Source organism: Oryx dammah, unplaced genomic scaffold (genome assembly GCF_014754425.2).
Source record: "Oryx dammah isolate SB20612 unplaced genomic scaffold, SCBI_Odam_1.1 HiC_scaffold_5, whole genome shotgun sequence".
Classification (NCBI taxonomy): Eukaryota; Metazoa; Chordata; class Mammalia; order Artiodactyla; family Bovidae; genus Oryx; species Oryx dammah.
In genome coordinates, this window is record NW_024070189.1 from 8,623,035 (window position 1) to 8,649,993 (window position 26,959).

Here is a 26,959-nt window from a genome sequence, read left to right on the forward strand (position 1 = left end):
AGACCCTAAACCTAGTGTAGACTGGAAGATATATTGTCAAGCACAAGGAAGAGTATGGATTTAACAATGAATGAGAGTAGCTCTACACTGTGGTGTCTTGATCTATACTATGATTAATTCTGAGGTATGCTGCAAGTACTTTATTAATAGGAGTAAAGCCCAGAGCTTGGGGATAATTTACCTTTGAAATATACCAGAGCACGTGCGAATATCATTCTTAATCATGTGTATTTTGCTGTCTTCCTGGGCTGGGGAGAAGGGGGCAGACTTACAGCTGGCATGCCTAAATTGGCACAGCAGTGGATATGAGTGGGGCTGCTTGGATGAATAGCACTAATAGTCTACCACGCTTGTCACAGTAGGAGAAAAGGAAGCAAACTGCGGGGCCACCGACGGTTTTCAAGCACGGGGTGGCATGGATAAAAGTGTGTTTTTGAAAGTGAACTCAGGAAACAGGGTCTACAGATGATAATTAGAGATGTATAGATGGATTCCCCAAAGAAACTATTTTAAATCATTTTAAAGTGGCATGAATCTCAGGCCATACTTCATTCATTCTCATCTCAGTTACAGCTGGTCCTTTTGGTGGCCATTCTGCATGCAATCAGCAGCTCCTTAAGATTCTGGATGTTGAACCTTGAACCTCATAGCAACTGAGATATTTAATTGCTTTCATCTGCTTCTCAGAGCCCAATACCACTTGAACTAGGTGGAATTTTGTGAGGGCAGAGATCCTGTCTCATTCACTGTTTTGTCACTAAGTCTTGCTCAGGGCCTGGCCCATGGTACTGGCCTAACAAATGCACGAAGCTGAACTCTATGCTCCACTTTCTACTTGCTTATGTTGTCAACTAGCATTTAAACACCCTTAGCATCTTATAGCTCACCAGCACTACGTCTTTTTACCCCTAGCATTGTGCTGAAGACACCGTGAAGAGACTCAATAAAAAAAAGCTAATTGGCTAATTATTTTCATTGATGGCAATCAACAAATGTCATGTTTCCTGGAGCTTTTTTATCCAGTGGTCTACAACAAGGACTGGAAGCAAGGTGCTCATGAAGATTTAGAGATGCTACTTTTGATAGAAAATATGCACTGTCCTAAATAAATATACTATTCTGGGTTCAAATGAGGATTTCATAAAATACATGAAATATTGTGTAAAGAACTTCAATCTAACTGTGAATAATCCCATATTATCACTGACCTTAGATTGGTAAACTCTCAAAATCTGCAAAAAGCACTGACTGATAGGTTGTTAACAACCTATTCTGTCACTTACAAGAATTCCTTTTGGTTGGAAACTTTCAAGATGAAAAAGCAGGATAACTATCTAGGGCACATTTATACACTTCTGGTAAATTTTCAAAACAGTAAAGCTGATACGTGAGGAAATAAATGAGGGTTAGCAATGTGAGAAACTTGGCTCTTTCAGTACTGAGTCAGTGCAAAGGAAGAACTGTTTTGTGCATGGCAAGAACACTCAGAGAAATTATATTACATTACTTTAAATTTCATTACAAACATCACTACACATTCATTAAGATTACCTAGCTAAGACCTCAAAACTTTCAGGACATGAAAACCTAGGTCTCTGTGTTAATTACAAATTCCCAAATGGTTAAAGGAAAACTGAGTTCACATTTTCTTCTGTGAACACTAGCTCTGTGAATTGATGTTTCTGCTTTGAGTGTTGTCATCTTTTTTCATTATTACGCAGTTAAAGGCTGTTCTCTTTAAGATGATGTGATCAAGAATCAAAGCAGTCACGGAGGACTAGTGGTGTATGCATATGGAATGAACAGTAATGCTTTCAAAAGCCCTGCCCATCTTTACAAGAGAATTATAGGATGCTCAGACAGAATCCCAGGTTATTTTCTGTAGTTAGAAAAGAACGATAGGCTTGGGCCAGACTCTGGCCATCAATAGCAAGGGTGATTATTTTCTAACCTTCAAAAATATTTCAAATCCTTATTAAAAACTGTCTGATAAAATGTATTTGGGTTCTAAATTAAACTTGACATTTTCAAGCATGGAAAAGTTAGAAATTCGAGTTCAGGTTCCTCTTAGACTTTACTTAAGAAGTAATTCATTAGCATATATGACTAATGTTGTAAACTGACAGTCCTAATTTGAAAATTAAATACAGATTTCTTACATATGACCTTGGGCAAGCCATTCCCAACTCCAAGCGTCAGCTGCGCTAAATTCAGATGTCAAATGATAGGGTTATTTCAGAAGAATCCTTGCATTCATTATAGATAAACGTAAATGGACAGCCTCATATTCTACCATATATTTTTAAAAAGTTACTTTCAGAAAAAATCCAACATTAAAACTAAAACTGTATCAATAAATCACTAAGCAGATTAATGAATTATATCTTTCCCAGAAAGATTAATGTTAGCAATCAATGCTGCTTTCATATGAAATTATTAACAAGCATTTAAAAGGGCATTCCTTTATCTGTGTACATAGGACTAACAGAATTAGACAAAAAAAGTTGAGGAAAAAATATAATGTCAAACCTACGCTATGACTTAACTTTACTGTAACAAGGCTTTTTATATTTAATCTTAAGGAGAAGATCCTACAGAAATCAGTAGATTTCAACAAGAACAAAATAAAATTGTTGCTTTTTCTACACGAGTAGATTTGCTTTTAGTGATGAAAAGATGCCTTATTTTGGTCAGGGACTGTTATTCATCAGAAGTGCCAACAGTAACTATAATTAACTAAGACTATAAGAGAAATATTTATACTTAAGTGAGAAAGAAAACCAGATTAATTATAATGTCTTATTTAGTGGGAGGGAAGTGAGTAAGAGAGTTAAGACATAGCCAGAGGCTCAGAAGTGTTAGCAGACTTCCTTTTCTTTTAAAAATTTAACTGCAAGTGAATCTTCACCTTAGTCAAATTGTTTGGATATTGATTGAGAAAGTATGACCAAAGGCAATCTACACCTAGAGTTATTACAACTGTAGATAAGATGATGGGAAGGTTGGAAAAAAACAGCCTATCTATCTGACTATTATTTTATGTGAGACAGAGTAATAAAGTAATTAAAAACCAAGACAGAGCAAATCTGCCTGGGTCTGAATGCTGGTTGACTGAACTGTGGCATTTTGGATACACGGCATGTATCCTTTCTATGCTTCTATAAATGGGTTTCTTCCTCTATAAATGATTTTGTCATAGATTTTTGCTTTCATTATTCTCCTCTCCTCCAGAAATGAAAATTCAGCCTAGTGAATGCTTTATTCAACCCTGGGAATTCTATAAGACTTGAACCTAGAGCCAGCATGACTGAAATATGTTAAAAGTATGGCTTCTGAGTCAAGAAAAAGTTGTCCATAGAAATTAAGTAAAATTTAAATGCACCATAACAATATTTAAAGACTACACATTCTCTCATCTTGTGGGAGGTATCACACAAATGCAGATGTATTTTCTGATGTCCAAAGGTGTACAGCATATGTCAAATCAGGCTTCCACATGCTAGCAAATAGTAGTCCAATTAAATTCAACAGGAAGAGAATAACTATCGGTAGTTTTAAATTTAGTTTTCAAAGAGTCTCGTTTCCAGAAGGCAACCAGAAAAGAGACTATGATTTTCCTTCTTCTCCATGAATGCTGTCTTAATACAGACATCAAACTAATGGTAGAAACCAAAGTATACTAAAAAGGAGTATATCTGCTTCCCAATTTACTAGGTTGCACACTGTCACACTGTACATCATATATTACAGGAAAACATCAAGGCAGATCAATGTAAGTGACCAGTAAGTTGAAGAGCCACAAATTCTCATTATGATAGAACACTGCTAAGTTACATTTTGTTAATCAACTTAGAGTGTCAATTTTTGCAGCTTTCCTACATATTGTAAGAAAATTCTCTCATGGATGCTGCTTAAGCTAAAATAATTAATATTCAGTTCTACTACTTTGGTGTTTAAATTTTTGAAATCTTACTCCAACGTGACACTAATGATAGCAAGTATAATAATAATTATTATTAACTTATTATACCACTTATTGAGTGTTTTCTTCAATTAAAGTCAGATATTACATTGTGCTATAGTAAACAGTGAAAGAAAATTGAAAAGATTTTTAGAAATAGCTTATCTAAATGTGGGCTTTGCTATTTTGCATTTAATTTTATAAAAATTTGGAATCATAGTAGTGAAATAACACTAAAATAAATCATTCAGAAAGGAAATACATGCACATTTTCTTCCTATAACTAGAATTTGTATTGTATGTTTCTCTAACTCATTGCTTTATTTCAGTGACATTCGCCCACATCCTTAAAATGAAAGGAAACTTGGAGGAACATTTTTCTTCTAGGCACTCGAAAGGAGTGCCATTTTTACCACCTTGAAAGGAATGTGGAGACTTGGCCAGTAACTGTATTTTGAGTGTTTTAAGTATTTCTTTCTTAGAAAAACTTAGTAGGTCTTAGGAATATAATTCCTTAAGTCAAATTATGATTTTCACAGACACTTAGGATGTCTATAAATGATCATGGTATTATTTCAAACTGAAGAGTAACAAAGGCAAGTCATAGACAACTAGAAACTAAATTTTTGGTAGTGGGCACATTGTAGGGTATACAGAGGTAGAAATATAAGGCTGCACACATGAGACATATAATGTTATAAACCAATGTCACCTCAGTAAAAAAGTTTAGAAAAGATAAGTCACGGAATAAAGTATGCTGGAACTCTAACATTTCAAACTTGAACAGAATTGTATTCTCACCAAAGAAGCCCTTTTATATTTACGCATTGTTTGCGTTACAATTTACTGTACTTAATAACAGAGGTTCAGACAGACAATCCAGTCTGTCTATGAAATAGATAAGGGCATCATAAACTGCAGACTCCTAGACCCTGTGCTCAGAGATATCAACTCAGTTGCTCTTCAGGAGGATTCAGAAGTCTAGATTTTTTATAACCATCCTAGGTGATTTTGATGCAAGGGGAGGTTCAGGGGCCACCTCTTTGGAAACAGTTTTATTAGGTAAATTTAGAAGGAGTTAGAGCAGGGCTGACCCTATTTAAATATGAAGAGGTTAAAAATCTGGGTTCCAGTTAACACCTCATAGAGACTATTAGGCTAGTCCTAATGGACAATGCTTGAAACTTGTGTGTGAGAAAACGGCACTGCATGCTAATTTGTTTTTCAATTATAAATAAAAATCAGTTGGGTGTTGAATAATTTATGGCTTCCTGCAAAGCTGTATTTGAAAACATCATGCTGGCAAGCCTGTGCCATTCCAGCCCACGCATGGACTGCTGCCATGCACGCACACCCATTACTTTTCTGGAGATTATCTCCACATGCTGTATGATCTGGCTTTCCACATTAGCAAGTAACATGAAACATGATCAATATCACAGAAGCCACAACACAATTAGAGACAAAGATGAGGCATCCATAGCTTGCTGGCACAGAAACCTGAAGGGAATAAGGTATTGTCCTCTAATTACAGAAGCCAATCCTGGTTAGAAGATGAATCTGATAGATACTGACTTGCTGGAGGTCCCTTCAGATATAACCATTCAGCTTTCCAATTAAGATGATAATTGATAATGGAACTTAAGAAATCAAAGACATAAAAAGGGTTACATTTTACAAGTCAATTGGATCAGAATGTTGGAAGTAAGATTCCTCTGAGAGGAATTAAATTACCTTAAAGGAAGGTGGTGTATAACCATTTCACACACTGGAACTTTATGTATTAGGTTTGAAATTTTGGTTCATTCCCAATGTTGATGTGGTTAAGGATTGGTTCTCCTGAATTCCATATGCCGCCCTTCCCCATATGATCCAGAGAGTTTGGGTCCTGGTAATTCTGGCTCATCAATTGAGCTGAAATGCAATGTATGGAGGATTGGACCAAAACAAAGACTCGAACAAAAGTGATATCTGATAATCCAAATAGAATCATGTTTTTCTAATGGTAAGTTCCTTTTCATTGGTGAGTTTTCTCACCCATTAATTTTTATTCCCTTCAGATTTTGTTAATGTGGATCGTAGTATCTCACATTGTATTCTTTAAAAGAAGCACCTAAACGCACCTCCTGTGTGTTCTGGTCCCCAGGTGCCTTCACCAGGTAGGGGCTGCTGTAATGACAGAACTCTGCTCTCTGCGGGCCTCAAGGTAGATACTAGTCTGTGAAATTTGTGAATTCTGTCTCTGACAAGAATAGCATTGCCCCTCTCATGTTCTGCACTCTCTCTGGAATCGGACCGACCAAGATCCTTCTTTTGGACTACGTTTGCAATCTCAGCTACCAGGTCAGACTCTGATTCTGCCTTTTCTGTAGGATTATATTTATGCACATGAACAACATCTTCCCTTTCTCCTAGCAGCTTGGAAAGTAGTGAATAGAAATCACCTGTGGAAAAAAGAGAAGAGAGAAGGGGTGGGGAGTTGATAAGACTTCAAAATTTACAAAATGTTGTGCCTTAAAAATATCATCTCTTGATTCCTGATGATAAGTGAGAGAGAAGGTTGCTCTCAGATGTTGAAGCATGGGGAGAAAAAAAAAAAGATTTTCCAGAACAATGAAAAAATAATAATGCTTCACATTTCATTTCATAAACCACCCATTTGCTTCTATTATCTCAGCAGCCAATAACACTAAATAACCTCTATTAGCAAACAGTAGAGATAAAATCATGCATATGTGACTGCATGGCATGTTTCAATAATGGTTTTCACAAGGCTGTTGGATTGATTTAGAAGTCAGAATTCATCAGTTTTTCAAAATAAAATCTTATCACAGTTACCTCAGAAAACAGGCAAACCCTTTGAAGTTGTCTTTAAAAGCCTATTAAAGCATAATATACAAAAATAAAATGTATATTTTTGAGCAGGTGCTATGAAACACAAAAAATATAACATCCACTTGGCAACTGGAAAACCAACGTTTTATTATCATTTTGTTAGCTGTGTTGCTGCTCTTCTAAGTAGCTCCAGTTGTCCGTTTTAAACAAGAAATGAACAAATTCCTGAAAATAATTTTGTGACTAAAGAATATTTTTAAATCAGTTTCTAGCAAAAGAGAAGACTTTTAACAAACTAGTATCATTGGAATGATTCATCACTGCAATGTTATTTCATGTCTTCCTGTACTAAGAAGTCAATGTGGATATGATAATACAGCTTCATGAAAACACATTATTTATAAAATATTATGACAGATTCAAAATACAACTATGAAAGGTTCATGAAGCATTTTAATCTTCATCATTTACAATTATGGCTTCAAGTCCATTCAATCCATTCAGTCAATTGTGTGAACAGGAAACATTTATATTTTCAATGAAATCATAAAGCTGCTTTTCTAACCCCAAACCCAAGATAACCCACAGGTCTTCCTTTTCCTCACCCTATGTTAAGTACTGTTAATGAAACTTATAATTGTGGAGTCCTTTTGCTTAAGCTTTAATTACATTTATAGCATGATCAGATAACATTTATAAAATCTTTTTTTATGATTATCAGAAAACAAAAATAATAACTGGTTTAACCAGGATACATTCTACTAAAGAATATATTATTAAAATATATTGGTGCATATTTGCAAATAATCTTGGTTTAATGATTCAAAGTAAGCTTTCAATTCTTGCTCATGAAAGCAACTTCTCCCAGGTGAGATCTTCAATCAGAAAATAATTACCACGTATTAGGACCAATATCAGTAAAATGAACAAAGCAAATCACAATACACCTGATTGTGGTAGGCCACAGTGGCATTCTGCCTCACAGAAGAGAAATAAATCTATTACTGAGAAATTCTCCTGCCCCACACACTAAATATAAATAGCTCAATATGCTATTGTGCGATGAAACATTTTACATAGCGACTAAAAACAAGATGATTTCAGGGACAGATAAAGAACACAATTTTAAAACCTGAATCCATGACATTAGGCTAACGTTGACGAAGGAACACAGGCTTAGAACTAGGCATGGTTATTCAGGTTTGTCAGCAAAAATCTGAAAGCTGTGATAAAATACCAAATGCAGAGCACTTGGTTCCTTTGGAATGGTCATTTACAATGATCACTGGGTTAGGAAAACAAAGTTAGCAATGTAACATAGGCTTGGCTGCACACAAATGCACTGGCCTTGTGACAACCCTGCTTCAGAGCAGCAACTCACTTCTAGAGATTACATGCAGAAGACCACTAGATGGCTATCTCCTACACTCATACATAAACCAGGAAGGTGTTCCCCCCGCCCCCCTTCCCCCAGCCTTTGTCTCTTCTGGTATCTGAAATATATGAAATCTGGAAATGCTAACCATTTTTCTTAGTCATATTAAGATCCTGACTTATGGAATCTATCTAACCTTGAGTACAACAGATGGAATAGACTATAAATGGAGGACGTTGGATGGCCTCTACCCCAGTGTCATCTCTCAATATTCTCTCTCTTTTTTTTTTTTCCTCAGTTTATATTATAGCCACATTGGACTTTACTTGCTTGAAAGTCAACTCTGAGAAGATGCTGTTTCTCCTTCCCAAACATTTTCTCTCCCCAGGGCCTCAACCTTCAGATGTTCCTTAGGCGTCACTTGTATCCAAGAAGCCTGCCTGGACAGCGAGATTAGGGGTTGCTGCTATGTGTAGCCACAGCTCTCTGCTCTTTTTCTGTATTGCTGTTACTCAAGGTCTGGTCTGCATTTCACACTAGTGTTCGAATCCAACCCCTGACACTTAATAGCTACTCTGTGCCTTTAAGCCAGTTACTTAACCTTTACAAATAGAAAACAACAGCTACCTTTAAAATGGTTTTGTGGATTTAACAAAGATAGTTAATGTAAAAGGCCCAGTCCAACGGATATCATAAAGTAGATATCACTAAACTGTAGTTATTATAATTATTAATGACAAAGATATAAACTCCAGTTGCAACATGCATCTGCTTCAATCTACGGTTTACCAAAAATTTTAAAGAATCAGTTCCATTTCTTATTGAAGTACTGGGACTGTCGTATGGAAAAGAGTCCCCTGTTACGTTTACAGCCTCTGTTTTCTCAACAAGTCATCATGGCTACGTTCATCATTTGCTTCCTGATTTTGCCAAAAAAGGTTGTATCTGTTCTTTCTTTTGCTTCTCAGTCTATTTCTGGAGAAAGAACGATCCCCACTCCAGTGTTCCAGGTACCAGCCCTCTCTGAGCCTTTGAGAGCCTTTCCTATCTGCTCTTTCTTTCCTTCTCTGACACAACTTCTCTGCCAAATATCTGACTCAGGCTATAGACACACACACTCCGAGTGTGTTTATCTCGCGTGGTCGCGGAGGTGAGAAGAGACCTGTTTTGACACACTATGTCTTTCAGGTTTTTCCATTTTCCCTCTTTCTGCAACAAGTTTGGCAGACCTTCCTGTGATAATGGAAACAGTCTTTACCTGTGCTATAGGATAGCTCCTAGATGCAAGGGGCAATGGAATGCTTGTAACGCAGCTAATACAACTGTATTGAGAGTTGTTGTGTCCAACTCTTTGCAACCCCATGGAACATAGAGTCCGTGGAATTCTCCAGGCCAGAACACAGGAGTGGGTAGCCCTTCCCTTCCCCAGGGGATCTTCCCAACCCAGGGATTGAACCCAGGTCTCCGGCATTGCAGGCAGATTCTTTACCAGATGAGTCACTAGGGAAGCCCAAGAATACTGCAGTGGGTAGCCTTTCCCTTCTCCAGGGGATTTTCCAACCCAGGAATCGAACTGGGGTCTCCTGCATTGCAGGCACATTCTTTACCAACTGAGCCACCAGGGAAGCCTTAAGTTTTGTTTGCTTACTTTAAATTCATTTATATTCAAATTTCAAGCGCCACACGTGGTTAGCGTCTACCATACTGGACAGTGTGGGATGCTGCGCTGCTTCATTCTCCCTCACATCCTCTTTCTTCCTAAACTGAAGGTATCTGCTTCCACTCCCTACTTCACTCCTGCATGGCAAGAATCACCTAAGAGCTCCTAGCTGCCAAAGCCAACAGACTCTCCATCCTGACCTACTGGTGGCACATAGCACTTTTAAAGTCCCTTCAGAAACTCTCCTTCTAGTATGTTCTTTCCAGGTCTTCACCTGTCATCTTTGCTTCCTCTTATTTTGCCCAACATATGGAAACGCTAGTGTTTTCTACCCTGGACATACTTCTGCTTTATTGACTACACCAAAGCCTTTGACTGTGTGGATCACAACAGATTGTGGGAAATTCTTCAAGAGAAGGGAATACCACACCACCTGACCTGCCTCCTGAGAAATCTCTATGCAGGTCAAGAAGCAACAGTTAGAACTGGACATGGAACAACAGACTGGTTCCAAATCAGGAAAGGAGTGCATCAAGGCTGTATATTGTCACCCTGCTTATTTATCTTATATGCAGAGTACATCATGCAAAATGCCGGGCTGGATGAAGCACAAGCTGGAATCAAGGTTGCCCGGAGAAATATCAATAACCTCAGATATGCAGATGACACCACCTTTATGGCAGAAAGTGAAGAAGAACTAAAGAGCCTCCTGATGAAAGTGAAAAAGGAAAGTGAAAAAGCTGGCTTAAAACTCAACATTTGAAAAACTAAGATCATGGTATCTGGTCCCATCACTTCATGGCAAATAGATGGGGAAACAATGGAAACAGTGACAGACTTTATTTTCTTGGGCTCCAAAATCACTGCAGACGTGACTGCAGCCATGAAATTAAAAGACGATTGCTCCTTGGAAGAAAAGCTATGACTAAACTAGACAGCATATTAAAAAGCAGAGACATTACTTTGCCAACAAAGGTCTGTATGTTTTTTCCAAAAGCTGTGGTTTTTCCCACAGTCACGTGTGGATGTGAGAGTTGAACTATAAAGAAAGCTGAGTGCTGAAAAATAGATGCTTTTGAACTGTGGTGTTGGAGAAGACTCTTGAGAGTCCCTTGGACTGCAAGGAGATCCAACCAGTCAATCATAAAGGAAATCAATTCTGAATGTTCACTGGAAGGACTGATGCTGAAGCTGAGGCTCCAATACTTTGGCCATCTGATGTGAAGAGGTGACTCATTTGAAAAGACCCTCATGCTGGGAAAGATTGAAGGCGGAAGTAGAAGGGGATGAGAGAGGATGAGATTGGATGGGATCACCAACTCGATGGACAGGAGTTTGAGTAAACTCCGGGAGTTGGTGATAGACAGGGAGGCCTGGCGTGCTGCAGTCTACGGCGTCGCAAAGAGTCGGACACGATTGAGTGACTGAACTGAACTGAAGACCTCTTTCTGTTAAGTAGTCTCAGATACTCACAAAGCTTTAGCTGCTACATTTGACAAATGACTCTGAAACCTGAAGATTTCCTAGTACCGAGATCCTAGTGGTATATAAAACTGTCATCTAGAAATTTCCACTTGGATTGAATATCCACTTCAATGTGACTTTGAACTCAACAGGACCAAACCAGAGCTCTTCCTCTTCTTCCCATACTTAACATTTAAAAAAAATAGTGTCTCAGTATTAAACCATGTTTTAGGACAATCAATCCAGAAAACTAGATTCATTCTTCTCTCACCAGTGAATCACGAAGTCATTTGATCCATTGATGCTGTGTGTCAGCACCACCTTTTCCCTCCCGACCACAGTTACTCATCTGAGATGCTTATCACCCTGTAACTGTCATGTTGAAAGACTCTACCCTTTATTCTTCAGGGCAAATCCTCAAGCCTGCCTTCGACAGAAAAAAATCTGTTTGGACTTGGTATTAAAAATGCTCTATGTTTGTACAAATGACTTGTGATTGAAGGTAGCCTGCCTCCCCTCGATACTCCCTGGGTATGAATCCTTTTCCTCAGCTCTGTCAACCAATGTGTTCCAGGACAGTATTTCCTAACTCTACTCTGGGTCCTGCTGCTAAGGGGACTATATAATTTAATTTCCAACTGGGACACATTTGAGAAAGAAAGGGGTGTTATTAATATTTATTCTAGCCATAAACTGGTCCTAGAAAAACTGGGATGTATAATTACCCTACTTACTCGTGACAGAGATAAAATATGAGGAAGTACTTTATAAACTGCAAAAGACAGTAATAGTAATAACAGCTAATATTTTTTGAGAACTTAGCATGACCAGGTCACTTTACTGGGTACTTCATACTACAGAATACATTTAGCCTCCATGAAGTACTCATTTCAGATGAGGAAACCAATGGCATGGTACTAAGGCACACCGCCGTAGGATGCTGAACTGGGCTTTGAAGGAGACAGCCTGGCCGAGGGGCCTGCCTTTTAAGGGTACTGGATCCAGGTTCCCCTTTCTGTTCTACAGCAGCCAAAACTCTTCTCTGTGAATTCACTTCAGACCTGTCAATTCTACCATATTAATCTTTTTCTTTCTAAAGTAGTAGTCTTCTGAGAACAGGTGCTCAAGATTTATTCTCTAATTGAATAAGTTTATTTTTTGTCCTATCCTAGCTTGTCTTTTTCTTACAACTGTATAAGACTCTACTAAATCAATCAATACATACATATACTACAGTGATTTGCACAATGCTGGCCTAAAGAATAATGACTGGTTTTTGGTTTCAGAAAGTATGAGTTTTCTATTTTCTATTCTTTTGAATAATTTTCACTTACCACTGGCAATATACCTTACATGTATAATAAAATTCTCTAAGGTAGTCTAAAATACTTTTTTGTACATTTAAATTATCTGAGAAGGGACAAGTGGCAAGCTACAAATATGATTTTACATTAAAAAAAAAAACCCCTCTCATTTCTTATTCATTATCATATTTCCAATGGTTAGTACTGTTCCCATCACAGCAGATATTCAATAAATGATTCTGGAATGAATAATGTTTTAAAAATGCCACTCTCGGCATTAGTAAAGATAAAAAATATTTCCTCGATGATTTTAGACTGCAGTGAGTTCCATTTCCTTTTCCTCCTCACTTCAAACTTTGATTCTTATCTTAAGAAATGCAGAAGTGTTCTAGGTCTTTCAGTCATTTGGCTAAGTGGGTTTGGTATTTGGGAAACACAAGAGAAGGAGCAGCTAATGTGTCAGGAAACTATGCAGCATAATACAAGAAAATCTAAAGCACTGCCAGTTAAACTCCAAGTCTGTTGGCTGTTTGCTTGCATTAACTATTTCACAGCTCAACAGACATTCTTCTGTGTAGTTGGGACCACTCACTATTCCCTTCCACCAGTATGGAAATTTCTCTGGTTTACTTTCAGAAATACGGTGAGATCAAAGTAAATGAAGGGGAAACATCCTTTGTAAAACTACCCCATACTTAAAAGAATATTTTAAGATGATTGAATTAAAAAATAAGTGCCCCTACTTTTAGACACATAGAATCTTAATTCTGGCAGGCATTTTATTATTTTTAAAATGATCAAGAATCTCTTGGTAATCTTTCAGAATATAAACTCCCATTTTCCACAGAAATCACTAGTACTTCATTACCTAAAACAAACAGTTCTTGTTACTGCTTATTGCTCTGTGATTTCTATGGTACATGGAGAATAAATAGGATATTCGTCAGCAATTTAACAAAATATGCCAAGTAACTAAGCTAATAAGATTATAACCATGCAACAACTGTAATAAGAGGGATACAAGGAATGATAAATGAAAGCATTTCTTTTTAGAGTTTCATATCTTGGTTTATGACTCAGGCAGAGCTGACACTTTCCCTTCTGGTTAAAGGTGATTTGGCTTAGTGACTGTTTACTTATTACTAACCCACAGATGGTGACTGCAGCCATGAAATTAAAAGACGCTTACTCCTTGGAAGGAAAGTTGTGACCAACGTAGACAGCATATTAAAAAGCAGAAACATTACTTTGTCAATAAAGGTCCATCTAGTCAAGGCTATGGTTTTTCCAGTGGTCATGTATGGATGCGAGAGTTGGACTATAAAGAAAGCTGAGCACTGAAGACTTGATGCTTTTGAACTGTGGTATTGGAGAAGACTCTTGAGGGTCCCTTGGACTGCAAGGAGATACAACCAGTCCATCCTAAAGGAAATCAGTCCTGGGTGTTCATTGGAAGGACTGATGTTGAAGCTGAAACTCCAATACTTTGGCCACCTGATGTGAAGAGCTGACTCATTGGAAAAGACCCTGATGCTGAAGGGATTGGGGACAGGAGGAGAAGGGGACGACAGAGGATGAGATGGTTGGATGGCATCACTGACTCAACGGACACGGGTTTGGGTGGACTCTGGGAGTTGGTGATGGACAGGGAGGCCTGGTGTGCTGCGGTTCATGGGGTCGCAGAGAGTCGGACATGACTGAGTGACTGAACTGAACCCACAATATCTGTCCTTCTAGCCTCAGAGACATAAAACACAAGATCATGGCAACTAGCTCAAGGATCACAGGTGAAGTTAACGTTATCACTTTTTCCTTCTATAGGATTCATCTGATTGTGAAACGATCAGAAGCAGAAAGGGACTTTTTACCTTGTTTTTGTTTTTTTAAGAAAATAAGACAAATATAAAAAAAGAAGTTAGGAGGTGACTTTTGTGACCGCCATGCACACTGATCTCTATTGGAAACGCCAACTAGGTTACAAATGACCATCCACATCTGCTTATTCTGTTATTAGGAAACCGATTCAAAAGAGCATCCGCTTAGCTTCCCAGAGCCTTGGGGGGTATTTAAAATTGCGTTTGATAGATGAGTTCAATAAATAAAAATTTGTGAGCTTCTCATATATCATAACAAACCAATAAATTTTTAGTGACTGGAAAGAGAAACAAGACTCGTTTTTTCCTTAAAACAGCAAACTGCTTTGAGAATGCTCGGAATTACCTAAGAAGATGCTACTAAAATCATTGGGACTTTATTAGGGAATGAAAGGAAGGTCCTATTTTGAACAACAAAGGAATTAAATTTTAACCACTAAGCCCAGCCTGTATTTCACTCTTCTCATAAATGGTTTATCAACTGTTACTTTAATAAGCTTCACAGCACACTATTGTCTTTTTAACTTGCAACCTTGTTCCCTTGATTCTGCTTGTTTGATAAAACATGCCAATGGTAATTCATTTTTGTTAGCGTAAAACCACTGTGAAATTATTCTGTTTCACAGAAGGTGTCTGAAGACCTTTAACTATCTGGGGCCATGGAGTGATTTCCCTCTACAAATTGTATTTTTGTCATATTCCTCCTGCCTTGGGAATACAGAAGCTCAAGCTGACCTTTGAGTAGAAAGATTGATTACATGAGTGCATGAAGACTACAATGAGAAGAGTTTGGAGCAAACTGAATAAAACACACTAAAGGCTCTTTCCGCTGAAAAAGAAATGCTGTCCAGAGAATAATGTACCATCACAAGGACACACCACTATTGTAGATTTGACTTTCAATTCTGCCTTGAGTTTCTTTTTAAGGCCTAAAATCTTCCCAATACAATCATATAAGTTTGAGTACTAGATCTATGTTTTGAATTTTAAAGGAGAGAAACACTCAAAATTCAGAATTCTTAACAGCTGGCATTCCTCTTAGTTTCAGCCCACGTTCCCTGCCTAAACAACATTGCCAAAAGGTTCAGGTTGTACCTTTGGTATAGAGAACATTTATGACAAGAATCAGAATGCATAAGAAAAAAGAGGAAAAAACATGCCTCAGTTTCCTAAAAGTGCCAACTGGAACATACAAGGAAGGAATACATTTGTATGTGTCTGCTCTGGAAAATCTCAACACCTTTCTCATTCTGTATAATCTAGGATTCACTTCCTCCACCCAGAATCACTGTCTAATTGGGTTTTATTGCTTAGCTCATTGTCCTTATTACATACACAGGGAATTCTTCACTAACAACATTTTCAAGGCATGGTGACATTTTCGTTTGTTTTGAATATCCGTTAGTGCTTTTCTGCACTCGTTCATTCACATAAGCTTACCTATGGACAAATGGCTATTTTTAAAGCACTATGGGCACGAATTTACATATATTATGCAACCACGGAAAGTCTCGCATGCCAAGAATTTTCATAGTTGGAAGAAGTACATAAGATACAGTATTTTAAAAAGAAGATATAAAAATCTGCATACATTATGATCTAAATATTTCAAAAATAATGTATGTACATATGTATAATACATAATTCACATACAGGGTGTACCTATACATCCATACTTCTAGGGATTATGGACGATTTTTATTTACTTCTTTATACCTTTCTATAATTTCCATATCTTCTATACTGAATATGATTTTTATTTTATTTTTTTAATCTACATTTTTTTTGCACACACAATTTTATGTGATTGACTATACTTTGAGGTTTTAGTCAGTTGTTTACTGCCATTCTATAGATAAGAAAACTGCAGCACAGATATGTAAAGTAACTTGACTGAGATCATACTTCTACTACATTTGCAGAGCCAGTAAAATTAAAGCATTGTTTGTCCACCCTTTACACAAGGAGTATCACATGGAATGAACATATCTACATAAAGTTTCAATAAATGTATTTTCCATGGATGTAGCAATATCATTCAAATGTATATAGATAGGAATAAAAACTTATTGAGTGTGGCAAATCTAAAGTTGACATATAAATTTTAGGTATACTTGAAAGTACCCTTAAGGATCCCTTACCTCTCCATTGTTTTTTTTTAATTATTTAATTTATTTTTTTATTTTTTAATATAAATTTATTTATTTTAATTGGAGGCTAATTACTTTACAATATTGTATTGGTTTTGCCATACATCAACATGAATCCACCATGAGTGTACACGTGTTCCCCATCCTGAAGCCCCCTCCCAATTCCCTCCCCATACCAACCCTCTGGGTCATCCCAGTGCACCAGCCCCGAGCCAAATAACATTATTTAAAAAAAAAAAAAATCCCTGCAGATTTAATTAAAGCCTCATTAAAATGTTTTCCACTGTTGCATGATCCAGGACAACCTGATAGATAAAGATGTGCATATAATGAGGTTCCTCTGGTGTTTCCATAATTATACCTTTTGAGACGGAGTCTGAGATACATTTGCCTTTGGTCAAAATTCTGTTCAAGAGAGAGCAAAGGCAGACAAGGATCCTGCAGCAGGCTGGGCAACTCTACAAGGACTCACACAACTCAGATGTCACTTTCAAACCTGCAACCTTGTTAGTTAATTTCTAACCAGGATGAATATTCTGGCAAAAATTAATAGCTAGCATTCTTAGTGATTAGAATTTCAAAGAAAACAAAATATTATATTTTTCCTGGGGAAACAGAGTATTAGATAAACCTGTGTTAAACAGATGATTGGTTTGCTTTGATTTTTTTTGTTTTGTTTTCTCTCCATGCTGGGGGTACTTACCACTTCCTGTCCATTTCTGGCACAGGGACAGTTCTTTTTTTCAGCCTATGGCATATGAGTATTTCTCTGTCTCACCACCCCCCCTCTTTTTTTTTTACTACCTCAATAAAGGTCATCCCTTCTTTCCAACATAGCATTTAAGATTATATATCATGACCTTTATCTTTCTGTCTGCTTTGCCAACGTATTAAGACAGGAAGCAGGAAAAAAAGTTGTTTGCACTATCCAGGTAGGACTTTCTCTATTTAGCCATTGTTGGGTTCAGAGCTTGCCTTTGGGTACATGTCCTCTAATGTTTTGGGTCTTTTCTTTCCTGCTCCTTAACTGTTCTATTTCCAATGGGAGTTTTATATCCATATGACCAACATCAATGCTGTCTGTTAGTTTATGGCTAGCACAACTGAAATAATTCAGGATTTTATTTATCAGAGATTTAAAATATTGAAAGAATCAATACAACTAGGAGGAGTATTTGAACATAAACCGTTCCGGCCAGAACACCAAAATAAGGCAAAGGGTTAAGTCTGAGGACTTTCTTTTAAAATCAGCCTACATGGTGTAATTTATTTGAATAATTAGAGCCCTCCTATCGGCTACTTGGTCAATTTAACACCCCAGGGAAGGAATACAAATAGATATTTTGTGCAAACAAACATCTCTGAGAAAAATAGGACACTCTCTCAGTAATGAGTAGATTTGCCCTGTGGATTGCAAGGAGATAGATTGATCTCATTAGTGAATCAAATGGATGATGTGTACAAATATACATTTGGAATATTTCTATATTTCTCTTTAAATTCTCTTCAGGCTGGTGATCCCTCAAAGACCAGCAGAAAAATAGAGAGGCTACACTGGCCACTGAAATGGCTTTCGGTGAAGTATTTGTCGTCACATAATCTAGGAGGTGACATTCTGATGGACCCACTAATTTCAACATATAAATACCATAGCTTTTTTCCTGCAGTATGAACTGAGTCAGCCTAATGGTTTCTTCCTCCCAAGTTAAATAACTTAATAGCATTTTTATTCATAAGTAGAATAAAATGGCAACTACAGGAAAATAATTTATGCATCCTTAGAATTCTTCTCTGAAACCATTAAGACTATACTGGGTATATAGCCCAATATAAATATATAAGCATATATTTAAACTTCTTAATTTTATATGTATATGCTATCAAACACAAAAGGGTAAACAAACAGCAATATATAAAAGTATATCATAGCATTTGGTTTTTAGGCATATATGGCACCTCCTGAAATCTTATTGTTTGAAAAGAACTGGTTAAATATAATATTTAAGGTTACTCTGCTAATAAGACCTCTAGGTTTCTAATCTTTCAGGGGTTTCAAAGTCTTCCTTGATCAACTCAACTTCAAAAAGAAAACACAGTCCAGCCTCAGTTTCGACTGAAATATTTTACGAGCTGAATGCACTAAATGGGAGTCTCATTCCTTACTGTACCAATATGTTGCTGTTTGGAAATGGGTTCTAAGATGACTCCAATTCTTTCAAAGACATACAGTTCAAACTGTGTGCAATGTCAAAATAATTCATTTTAAGTCTGATTAAATTTCTGGACAGTTAGAGTAAACACTTAAAGCTACTATGTTTAGGCTACAATTATTGATTTCCTTACAAAATATATACAGAGCATTGATAAACTTGGTTATTTTAAGTCATCAATAGTTCAGTATGAACCATTTAGCATAAATTACTTAGTATAAAGTCATCTCCTTTTTTTATTTAATACAAAATAGAAACAACTTTGAGCTAAGTTTTTAGGTCACTTTGCTAGAATGAGATGTTATGGAACATACTCTGTATAATTTCAAAATTTTTATGTTACAGTTTACCCTACTCCCCTTTCAGAATGCATTTTTTTCTTTAAAAAGCCTGCGTTTTTAATTTTGCAAATGCTATTTGTGTAATATTATTAGCGTATAGTACATTTGTTATAAGTGTATCTTTGACCTAGACCTAATAAAATACATTTTGAATAATTCCTATAGTGGTTCTCAATATCCAAAGAGTCACAAATTTCTATAACTGCTAGTGGAAAAATCCCATTTCCTATATACTTTATGTTGTCATTAGAAGTGTGTTTGCACTAACATTAAACTAATGTTTTAAAATATATTACATCTAGGCCAAAAACGACTTGATAACATACTTCAGCCTAACACAAAGTACTATCTTCTAAACAACTGCAAGAAAGTAAGATTTGGGAGAATAAATTTGCAGTGCCAGCACATGCAGTATACAACTTACAACATCAAATATTACCACTTTAAGTAAACAGAACAGAGGAAGAATGTAGCCTTCTTAACTCATCAGATGGCAACTTAACACAAAACAACAATTGCTTAAGATGATAATCCCTCCTACCTTACCTGGGAGAGAAGAACGACTTAAAAGAGAGGCAAGATACGGTTTAACTCAATTTCTTTTTTTCTTGAACCTCAAATATAGCAAACGAACACACCATACAAAACATATAAGAATTTAAATGTTAAAGGTCATAAGGTTTCAAAAGCAGCCCACTAATTGTTTCTAATGGTTATATTTGCACTTACTACACTCTATATAAAAGTGCTAATATTAAATAAGATAAAACAAAGACAGAAAAATTTAATGGGACTAAATTACATTAATGAATTGTCAAAGCCAAAGTGTAACAGTTGATTATTTTCTCCTGAATTATACATTATATAAAATCAGTAATATGGAGGCATTAGGCTGATAAAGAAAGACCTAAAATATCTCAATAACTTTACATTTTGTTTGCCTGTTTGGATAGTGAATACTTTTATATGACTAGTTATAGCAGGAAGCATACATACCCTGTTCTAACACTCCTTCTTCTTCTTGTTTGGGCTGCTGTAGTAAAGAAGTCTTGTCTTTGTTCTCTGTTTCTATAAGGGATCAAAAGAGCTGAGCATAAATTTACAGTATATATCACACACTGTAAATAGTTTTTTGGAAATATACTATCAACATAAAAATATTTTCAGGATCCTGTGTTTCATAAAACCAACAGTATTAAGAATTCATATGGTAGAAACGCCCTCCTGATTCACAAAAACTCTATCATGACTACCAAGCGCCAGACTCTGGCTTAACACCACAGTCAACAACCATTGCAGTGATATAGACATGATATAGAATTTTGAAGATGCACTAATAAAACTGCTTGTATTATTTTCTAAATTGAACTTAGGATATTTTCAGAACATTTAAAAGTACATTTTTAAAATATATTGGAATTTATCTGCTTGCTGTGTTAACTTCTTTTATAAATTTCCTGTAGAAAGAGATGAGTTTTTCTGGCATTAAGACTGAACTTGTAATACTCAGTCAAGTCTCATCATACTTCATCCAATAAAAAAGTATGGGTTTTGCAATTTTAAACTGAAGAAATGACAATCATGACCATTTTGCAGATGAACAGTAAGTTAAAGAACAATTCTGAAAAGGTGCTCAAAAAGACTAAGGCTAGTAATGCCTCATAAATCAAGGATTGTTCTTAGCTTGAAGAGACTCATTAAACAGATAATGTCAGGTATGATCAGAGATGATAACCATTTCCATCTACAAACGGTGGCACTCTTTAGAACATGGTATATAAATTCATAAATTAAATAATTCATTACTGGTTATGGGAAGAATGAAGTGAGGAAACTAGAAACACGAACTACATGAAGAAAGATCTTTATTTACAGACTTGGTCCCCAACGAATCTGTTTCATCACTAGCTGAGAGTTTTCGTTTTAACTGTTTGATAGGGACAGGAGGGGAGGGAGAGGAGAAAAGGGAGAAAAGAGAGAACTAGATTATGTGAACACGTGCAACTGCCTGACAGAAAGAAGGAGGAGGATTTGAACTATTAATCATATAGTCAAACAAAACACATAAGAAAGTGAAAAATAGAAAAACATACGTTGCTTTAAATTAAGCATCAGTTTTACCTTTGTGATGTCCATGCATCATAACCATATCGGATTTCACAGGAATTGGAATATTGGCCTCTGCTGGTATGGTTCTGAATATATCCGGAGCTACATTCTGTGTACAGGTCATGAAAGAAACTGCATGCTTGGCTTCCATGTAATACATAACGTATAAGTTGCACATTTCATCACTAGACGTGCCACTGCAGGCAGAAAACAAAACAGAAAGGAAACAACCAACCAACCAAACAAAAAAAAAAAAACCCACAGACACGACAGATTAGTCATTCACATAAAACACATTCTTCATGCAAGAAAAATGTAACTGGTCAACCTGCCAGCAGTAGATTCAAAGGTGGACATATTGTGCATTTATTTTATAGCTTTCATCAAAACCCATCACAGTTTTCAACATCAAGAGCACACTGTCAATGGCATTTTTCCACTTAAAAATGGAGTATCCTTTTGCAGTCACTCCATGGATATCACCAAATACTACAGATGGAAATGACATTTTAATTGCAACGAGAGGCTTTCTTTTCTCTTCTAAATCCTTTTATTTTTTAGTTCTTCTGCTATTTGTTAAAACTCATTGATAAAGCAAAGTATTTTTCTCATGGGGAAATTTAATTATTTACTTACAACAATAAAATTCAGAACAGTTCAACAGAAATATATATTATTTACAAGCTTATATTAAAATGGCTTTTTCCATTTAACCATGAGAGTCCGGGATCTTGCTTTTGGTTACTGCCTTATTCCTGAGGGTGAGATGAATCAAGAATCATGTGTTGATACTAAGACATCATAAACGTATCTCTGATATCTGACTTGGCACCTTGATTTCTATAGTAGGGAAGAAAAGAATGCCTGAGGAATGATACAAAGTGAAAGCAGGCCTAATCTCGTCCAAGGGCTCAGATCTGAATGGGGTAGTGCTAGACAACTGAATAATTCAAGGTTAAAAATAGATTTTTAAACAGTGGGGTGGTCACTTCCAAGAAAAAACGTTTCAAATAATATAAATCGTGCCTGATAGTTTACAAAACACGTTTTCTTCTTCCTCAGTTCACATGGGTTACCACGTGTTTCATACTCTTTTCTATTATTCGGAAGGAAATGTTTAGGTACACCATCGCAAAACTTTTATAAACCAAGGTGGTTCCGGCAAAGAAACATTTCCTTTTTGATACCGGTTCTGATAATTTTTAGCAAGCCTCTACTAATAAAAAACAAGCTCTGAAATGGACTATTTGCTGTGCAGAAACACGTCAGTGTTGATTTTTCCAGCAATGTCACGGAGCACTTATTTCCTCTCCATAGCAACAGTAATGCCATCAGCAAGGGAAGGAAAAAAAAGAAGAAAAATCTTTTCCAAACAGGGATGTGGTTTCTCTAAGCTCTGAAAATGCAGAGCCCCTGAGAGACCACAGGAATGGTCATGGGAAGCTCTGTTTATGCTTTGAAAATAATTTGGCTTTTCACCCTCCGAATCTGATACCTGTCAGGGTAAATGCCTCTCCCATGAAATATAAGCAAACGGTGACGTGCAATCCCAAACAAACACCTGTTCCCTGCACGTATCTTCAAGTGTCAAAACACCATTGCTAAGAATTATATTTTAGCAGGTTAGGAGTTGGTCAGAAAATTATGTGCTATAAAACGAAGGGCTGGAGCCCAAGCAATAAGCTGCAGCCTCTCATTATATTATCTGCCCTCCCCCATTCAAAATGAGGAAAAGGGTATACAGACTAGGACAGAGAAATGAGGGAAAAGGAATTTAAGATGTGGCCCTGGTTCAGAAAACCCTGCAATCATGGTGCAGAGCAGGAAAGTGAAATGAAACCTTCCCAAATTAGGGAAAGGAAAAAACTGAATAGGTTTATATAATAATAAACGAAACTTGCAATTAACCCATGGAACGATCCTTCTATATTTTATCCACTTGGGAATATTGTGCCCATGTTCATCTCTAAACATGTGTGATTTTGTGAAACTGCCTCATCAGTTCACCAAATATAGCTCATTTGAGGCACTGACCCTGTGATACAATATTGAGCTGATTAAATAAGAATCTTCACAAAGAAAATTTCATTAAACAGCTGAAGGAAAAGAAAAGCCATACTTTCTTTCTTTCCATCAATAATTGAACTTGTAGTCAAAGGAACTTTGAGCTCCAATCCGAGAAACTATCATACCTTAAACATGTTAGGATTCAAATGATCCTTAGTATCAGCCAACACAGTTTGCCTATATTATTTGACATTCATCTTTCTTTCACTCAAAAGATCTGACTTTAAACCAAGTTGCTTTCTATGTTCCTAAGGAAGAATTGTAACACATCCACCTTCTTTTCCATAGAGAATAACATACGCAATTCGATTCTGTCAACCTCATGCTTGTTAACGTAAGTGAGTGTGGAGGAGGACTGTGTTCTGACTGCTCCTCCGGCCCCACCAAATGGCCCTTTCCACAGTCCCTATCGCCACTGTTGATTCCCTGAATGATGACGGTTGGTATCACCTAGATCCCCAAACTACAGGGCTGCTTTTCTCTCTTCATGCATAATAAGGTGCGTAAGTGACAATTACTTCTTTTACACCAGCTAGCTTTAATTCTGACAGTGTGTGGCTGGCCTGAAAATAGTAGGTCCTCAATAACTATCTGTGGAATGAAGAATAAGTCATTTGTCTTAACACATGCCTATAATTTATTACAGGTAGCATAACCTGTTACCCCATACATTATACTGCCATGTCAGGTCAATATTATGAACTCAATTTACAGCATTTCTCATAAATATTTATGTCTGTTTCTCTTTCTTTCATCTATCCATCTATCAGGGTTTTAAACAAATATATAATTTCATATTATAAAGATACGTAGTAGACATTTAAGAAAGTATCAAGTATTCTGAAACACATCCTTTATAAAAACCCAAATACTGTAGAACACCGTGACTAGGTTTCAGACAGTGATACACCACTCTGGCGATTCCCGCATCCCTAGCCCTGCACATACCTTCATGTGCCACGCTAAACTTGAAAGTAGCCAATGACGGTAAAAGACTCATTTTGGAAAGAAATATGAAAACTTTAAAGAAGTTATTTTGCAAAGCTCTGAATTGTTTCTTAAAAGGTTTCCTGGTGCTTTAAAACTTGTACACTACTATGCACCCACGTGGGCTCAGTCGTGTCTGCCGCTTTGTGACCCGTGGACTGTAGTCCGCCAGGCTCCTCTGTCCATGGGATTTTCCAGGCAAAAATACTGGAGCTGGTTGCCATTTCCTTCTCCAGGGGAGCTTCCTGACCCAGGGAGCCAACCCATCTCTCTCTTGTTTGCTGCACTGGCAGGCAGATTCTTTACCACTAGCGCCACCTGGGAAGCCCTAAAACTTGTACATTAAGAGGCTATTGACCATATAACTTTATTTGCATATAATATATTTAAATGCTGATTAAAGTGTTGTGCTTGGTAACTACAAATATTTATTAGACCTTCTCAAATGTATATGAAATAACTGTTCCCAAATGAAAAATATGACCAACAAAATTGATCAAATTGGTAAATATTACCTACCAATTCTCAAGAATTAATTCTAAATTTTCGCATATATACTTTTAGGCAAATTAACTGACTTAATTAGCTTATTTGGCTCACTCAATTAAATTCTTGTTTTGGATGTTTAAAGTTGACTAAACATTTGAAATGAACTAAGAGAAGCCTCATGTTGAATATAAAGTATACAATGCAGTGTCAGGCACAAAGTATTGCTTCTGTGTAGGTTAATTAGTACTATATTGTTAATATATACATTAGAGAAATTTGCCTAAGATATATTACTCATATTTAATATTTAAAAAGAAATATGTATCTAGGTTAAAATGTTATCATTAAGTTTATCGATATATTTTGTCTTAAATTCACTTGTTTCTAATGGTTGTATTTTGAGTTGAACCTCTGGTTAAAAAATGTCCTGAATTTTTTAACTATTTCTTATTAGTTAACTCTGATTGCTCTACCTAAGCTTTCTCCAGTTCTAAAGTTTCTAGCTTAATGCAGAGTTAAACTAGGACCGGGCAGAAGAATCACTCGACTGAAAATCTTACTGGGGAGGCCACTGATGGTGCAGTCTTCCTGTAAACCTAGTTTCCAGGTGGCTACAGAAGAAGCAGGTTGAAAACTGGGAGCCCACTGCTCCTCCAGCGCATGGAGGGGACGTCTTCTTGCCCCATAAGACCCCTGGATAAGTGAGACTTGCGTTTAAGTTAGGCTTCAGGCTCAGGGCTCAAATCTGTGCTAGTGGGAGTGATGTTTGCGTATGTGGGTTGGTGGTTAGATGGGAACAGGGAAGAGAGTGAGATTTACAGAGTACCATTTACTTAAAATGGGCTTCCCAAGGGGCACAGTGGTAAGGAATCCACCTGCCTGCCAATGCAGGAGACGCGAGAGACGTGGGTTCGATCCTTAGGTTGAGAAGATCCCCTGGAGCAGGAAATGGCAACCTGCTCCAGCATGCTTGCCTGAAAACTTCCATGGACAGAGAAGCTTGGTGGGCTACAGTCCATGAGGTTGCAAACAGTCAAATATGACTGAGCACACACAACACATGTTTAATTTAAAACACATCATAAATAGACTAGTTTTCTCTTTTTATTGGTTACATTCTCAATTGTGATACTATAGTACCCTATGGAGGTGGTATTCTTTATTTTACAAAATGGATGCATTGTTGTTATTACTGAAAAGCATACTAAGTGCTATAGGAATGCTATGCATTATTATGAGGATATCATTCATATTTAAATTTATCCAAAATTTCCTGCTTTCTTAGCATAAATTAAATATTCAGAATACAGATTGACCCATAAGTTAATTACCTATAATTTCTTTCTACTTCGTTTATATTACAAAGTGGCATTTCCTTTAGCCCACAGGACATTTACAAAAAGATAGATTGGTATAGTCATTTTAGGGTATTTTAAAGCAAAATGCACACTTTAAAAAAGACTAGAATTATTTCGGACTCATGAAACTGAAAGAGGCCCCTAGAGATCACTTTGGCCTCTCATCCTGGTACTATAACAAGTCATTAATTTCCATGGTTGATACTGTTACACAGAGGATACTCAAAAGATAGAATCTGGCAGAAGTTACAAACCCTCCCAAATTGTAAAGGTACTTCTAAGCAAAATAAAATAAAATAAAATAAAATTTTACTTATTTCACACTTGAACTTGAAAACTAACACAAAGAATGTGTTGAAAGGGACTTGTTTTACTCCTTTGTTTATTTCAAAGATTAATAAAATAATGAATGGCATTTAAATAAAGTTCCAGAGACACTACACTTCATGTATTTAAAGATTGTTAGTAAAGTGAATGATTAGACTTTTTCAAATCCAATTATATCTACTTTGTCAATCCTTTTGTTACCATTTTATGCAACTCAGTAATTGTATTGCTTTCCTCACATCTCTGTCTTAAATTTAGCAAATTCATCTAAAAGCAAATCTGTTAAAATTTCCTTGTTTAATATAAGTCAATAACTTTTTTCTGTTTATCATTAGTCTCAATTGATGCTTATTAATAAAAAATCCTTTCAGGCTGACTTAAAAAATCCTATTCTACCATCTCAAATGCTTTTTTTTTTATATCCACCTGCCTTAGTATCTTTTCTGTA

General features: G+C 36.5%; 1 protein-coding gene across 13 annotated transcripts in view; it reads right to left on the minus strand.

The window, feature by feature from the left end:
• Positions 1-26,959, minus strand: part of PAM (peptidylglycine alpha-amidating monooxygenase) — a 321,951-nt gene that overhangs the window by 47,541 nt on the left and 247,451 nt on the right. For 7 of the 13 annotated variants that reach the window (XM_040239733.1, XM_040239738.1, XM_040239737.1 and 4 more), the window contains 3 exons: positions 21,296-21,480; positions 20,171-20,242; positions 6,085-6,405 (listed from right to left, as the gene is read on the minus strand). In XM_040239733.1, the coding sequence (XP_040095667.1) occupies positions 6,085-6,405; positions 20,171-20,242; positions 21,296-21,480 (578 nt within the window). The remainder of the gene's footprint in view (positions 1-6,084; positions 6,406-20,170; positions 20,243-21,295; positions 21,481-26,959) is intronic. The other 6 variants (XM_040239742.1, XM_040239741.1, XM_040239740.1 and 3 more) reach the window with 1 other exon arrangement.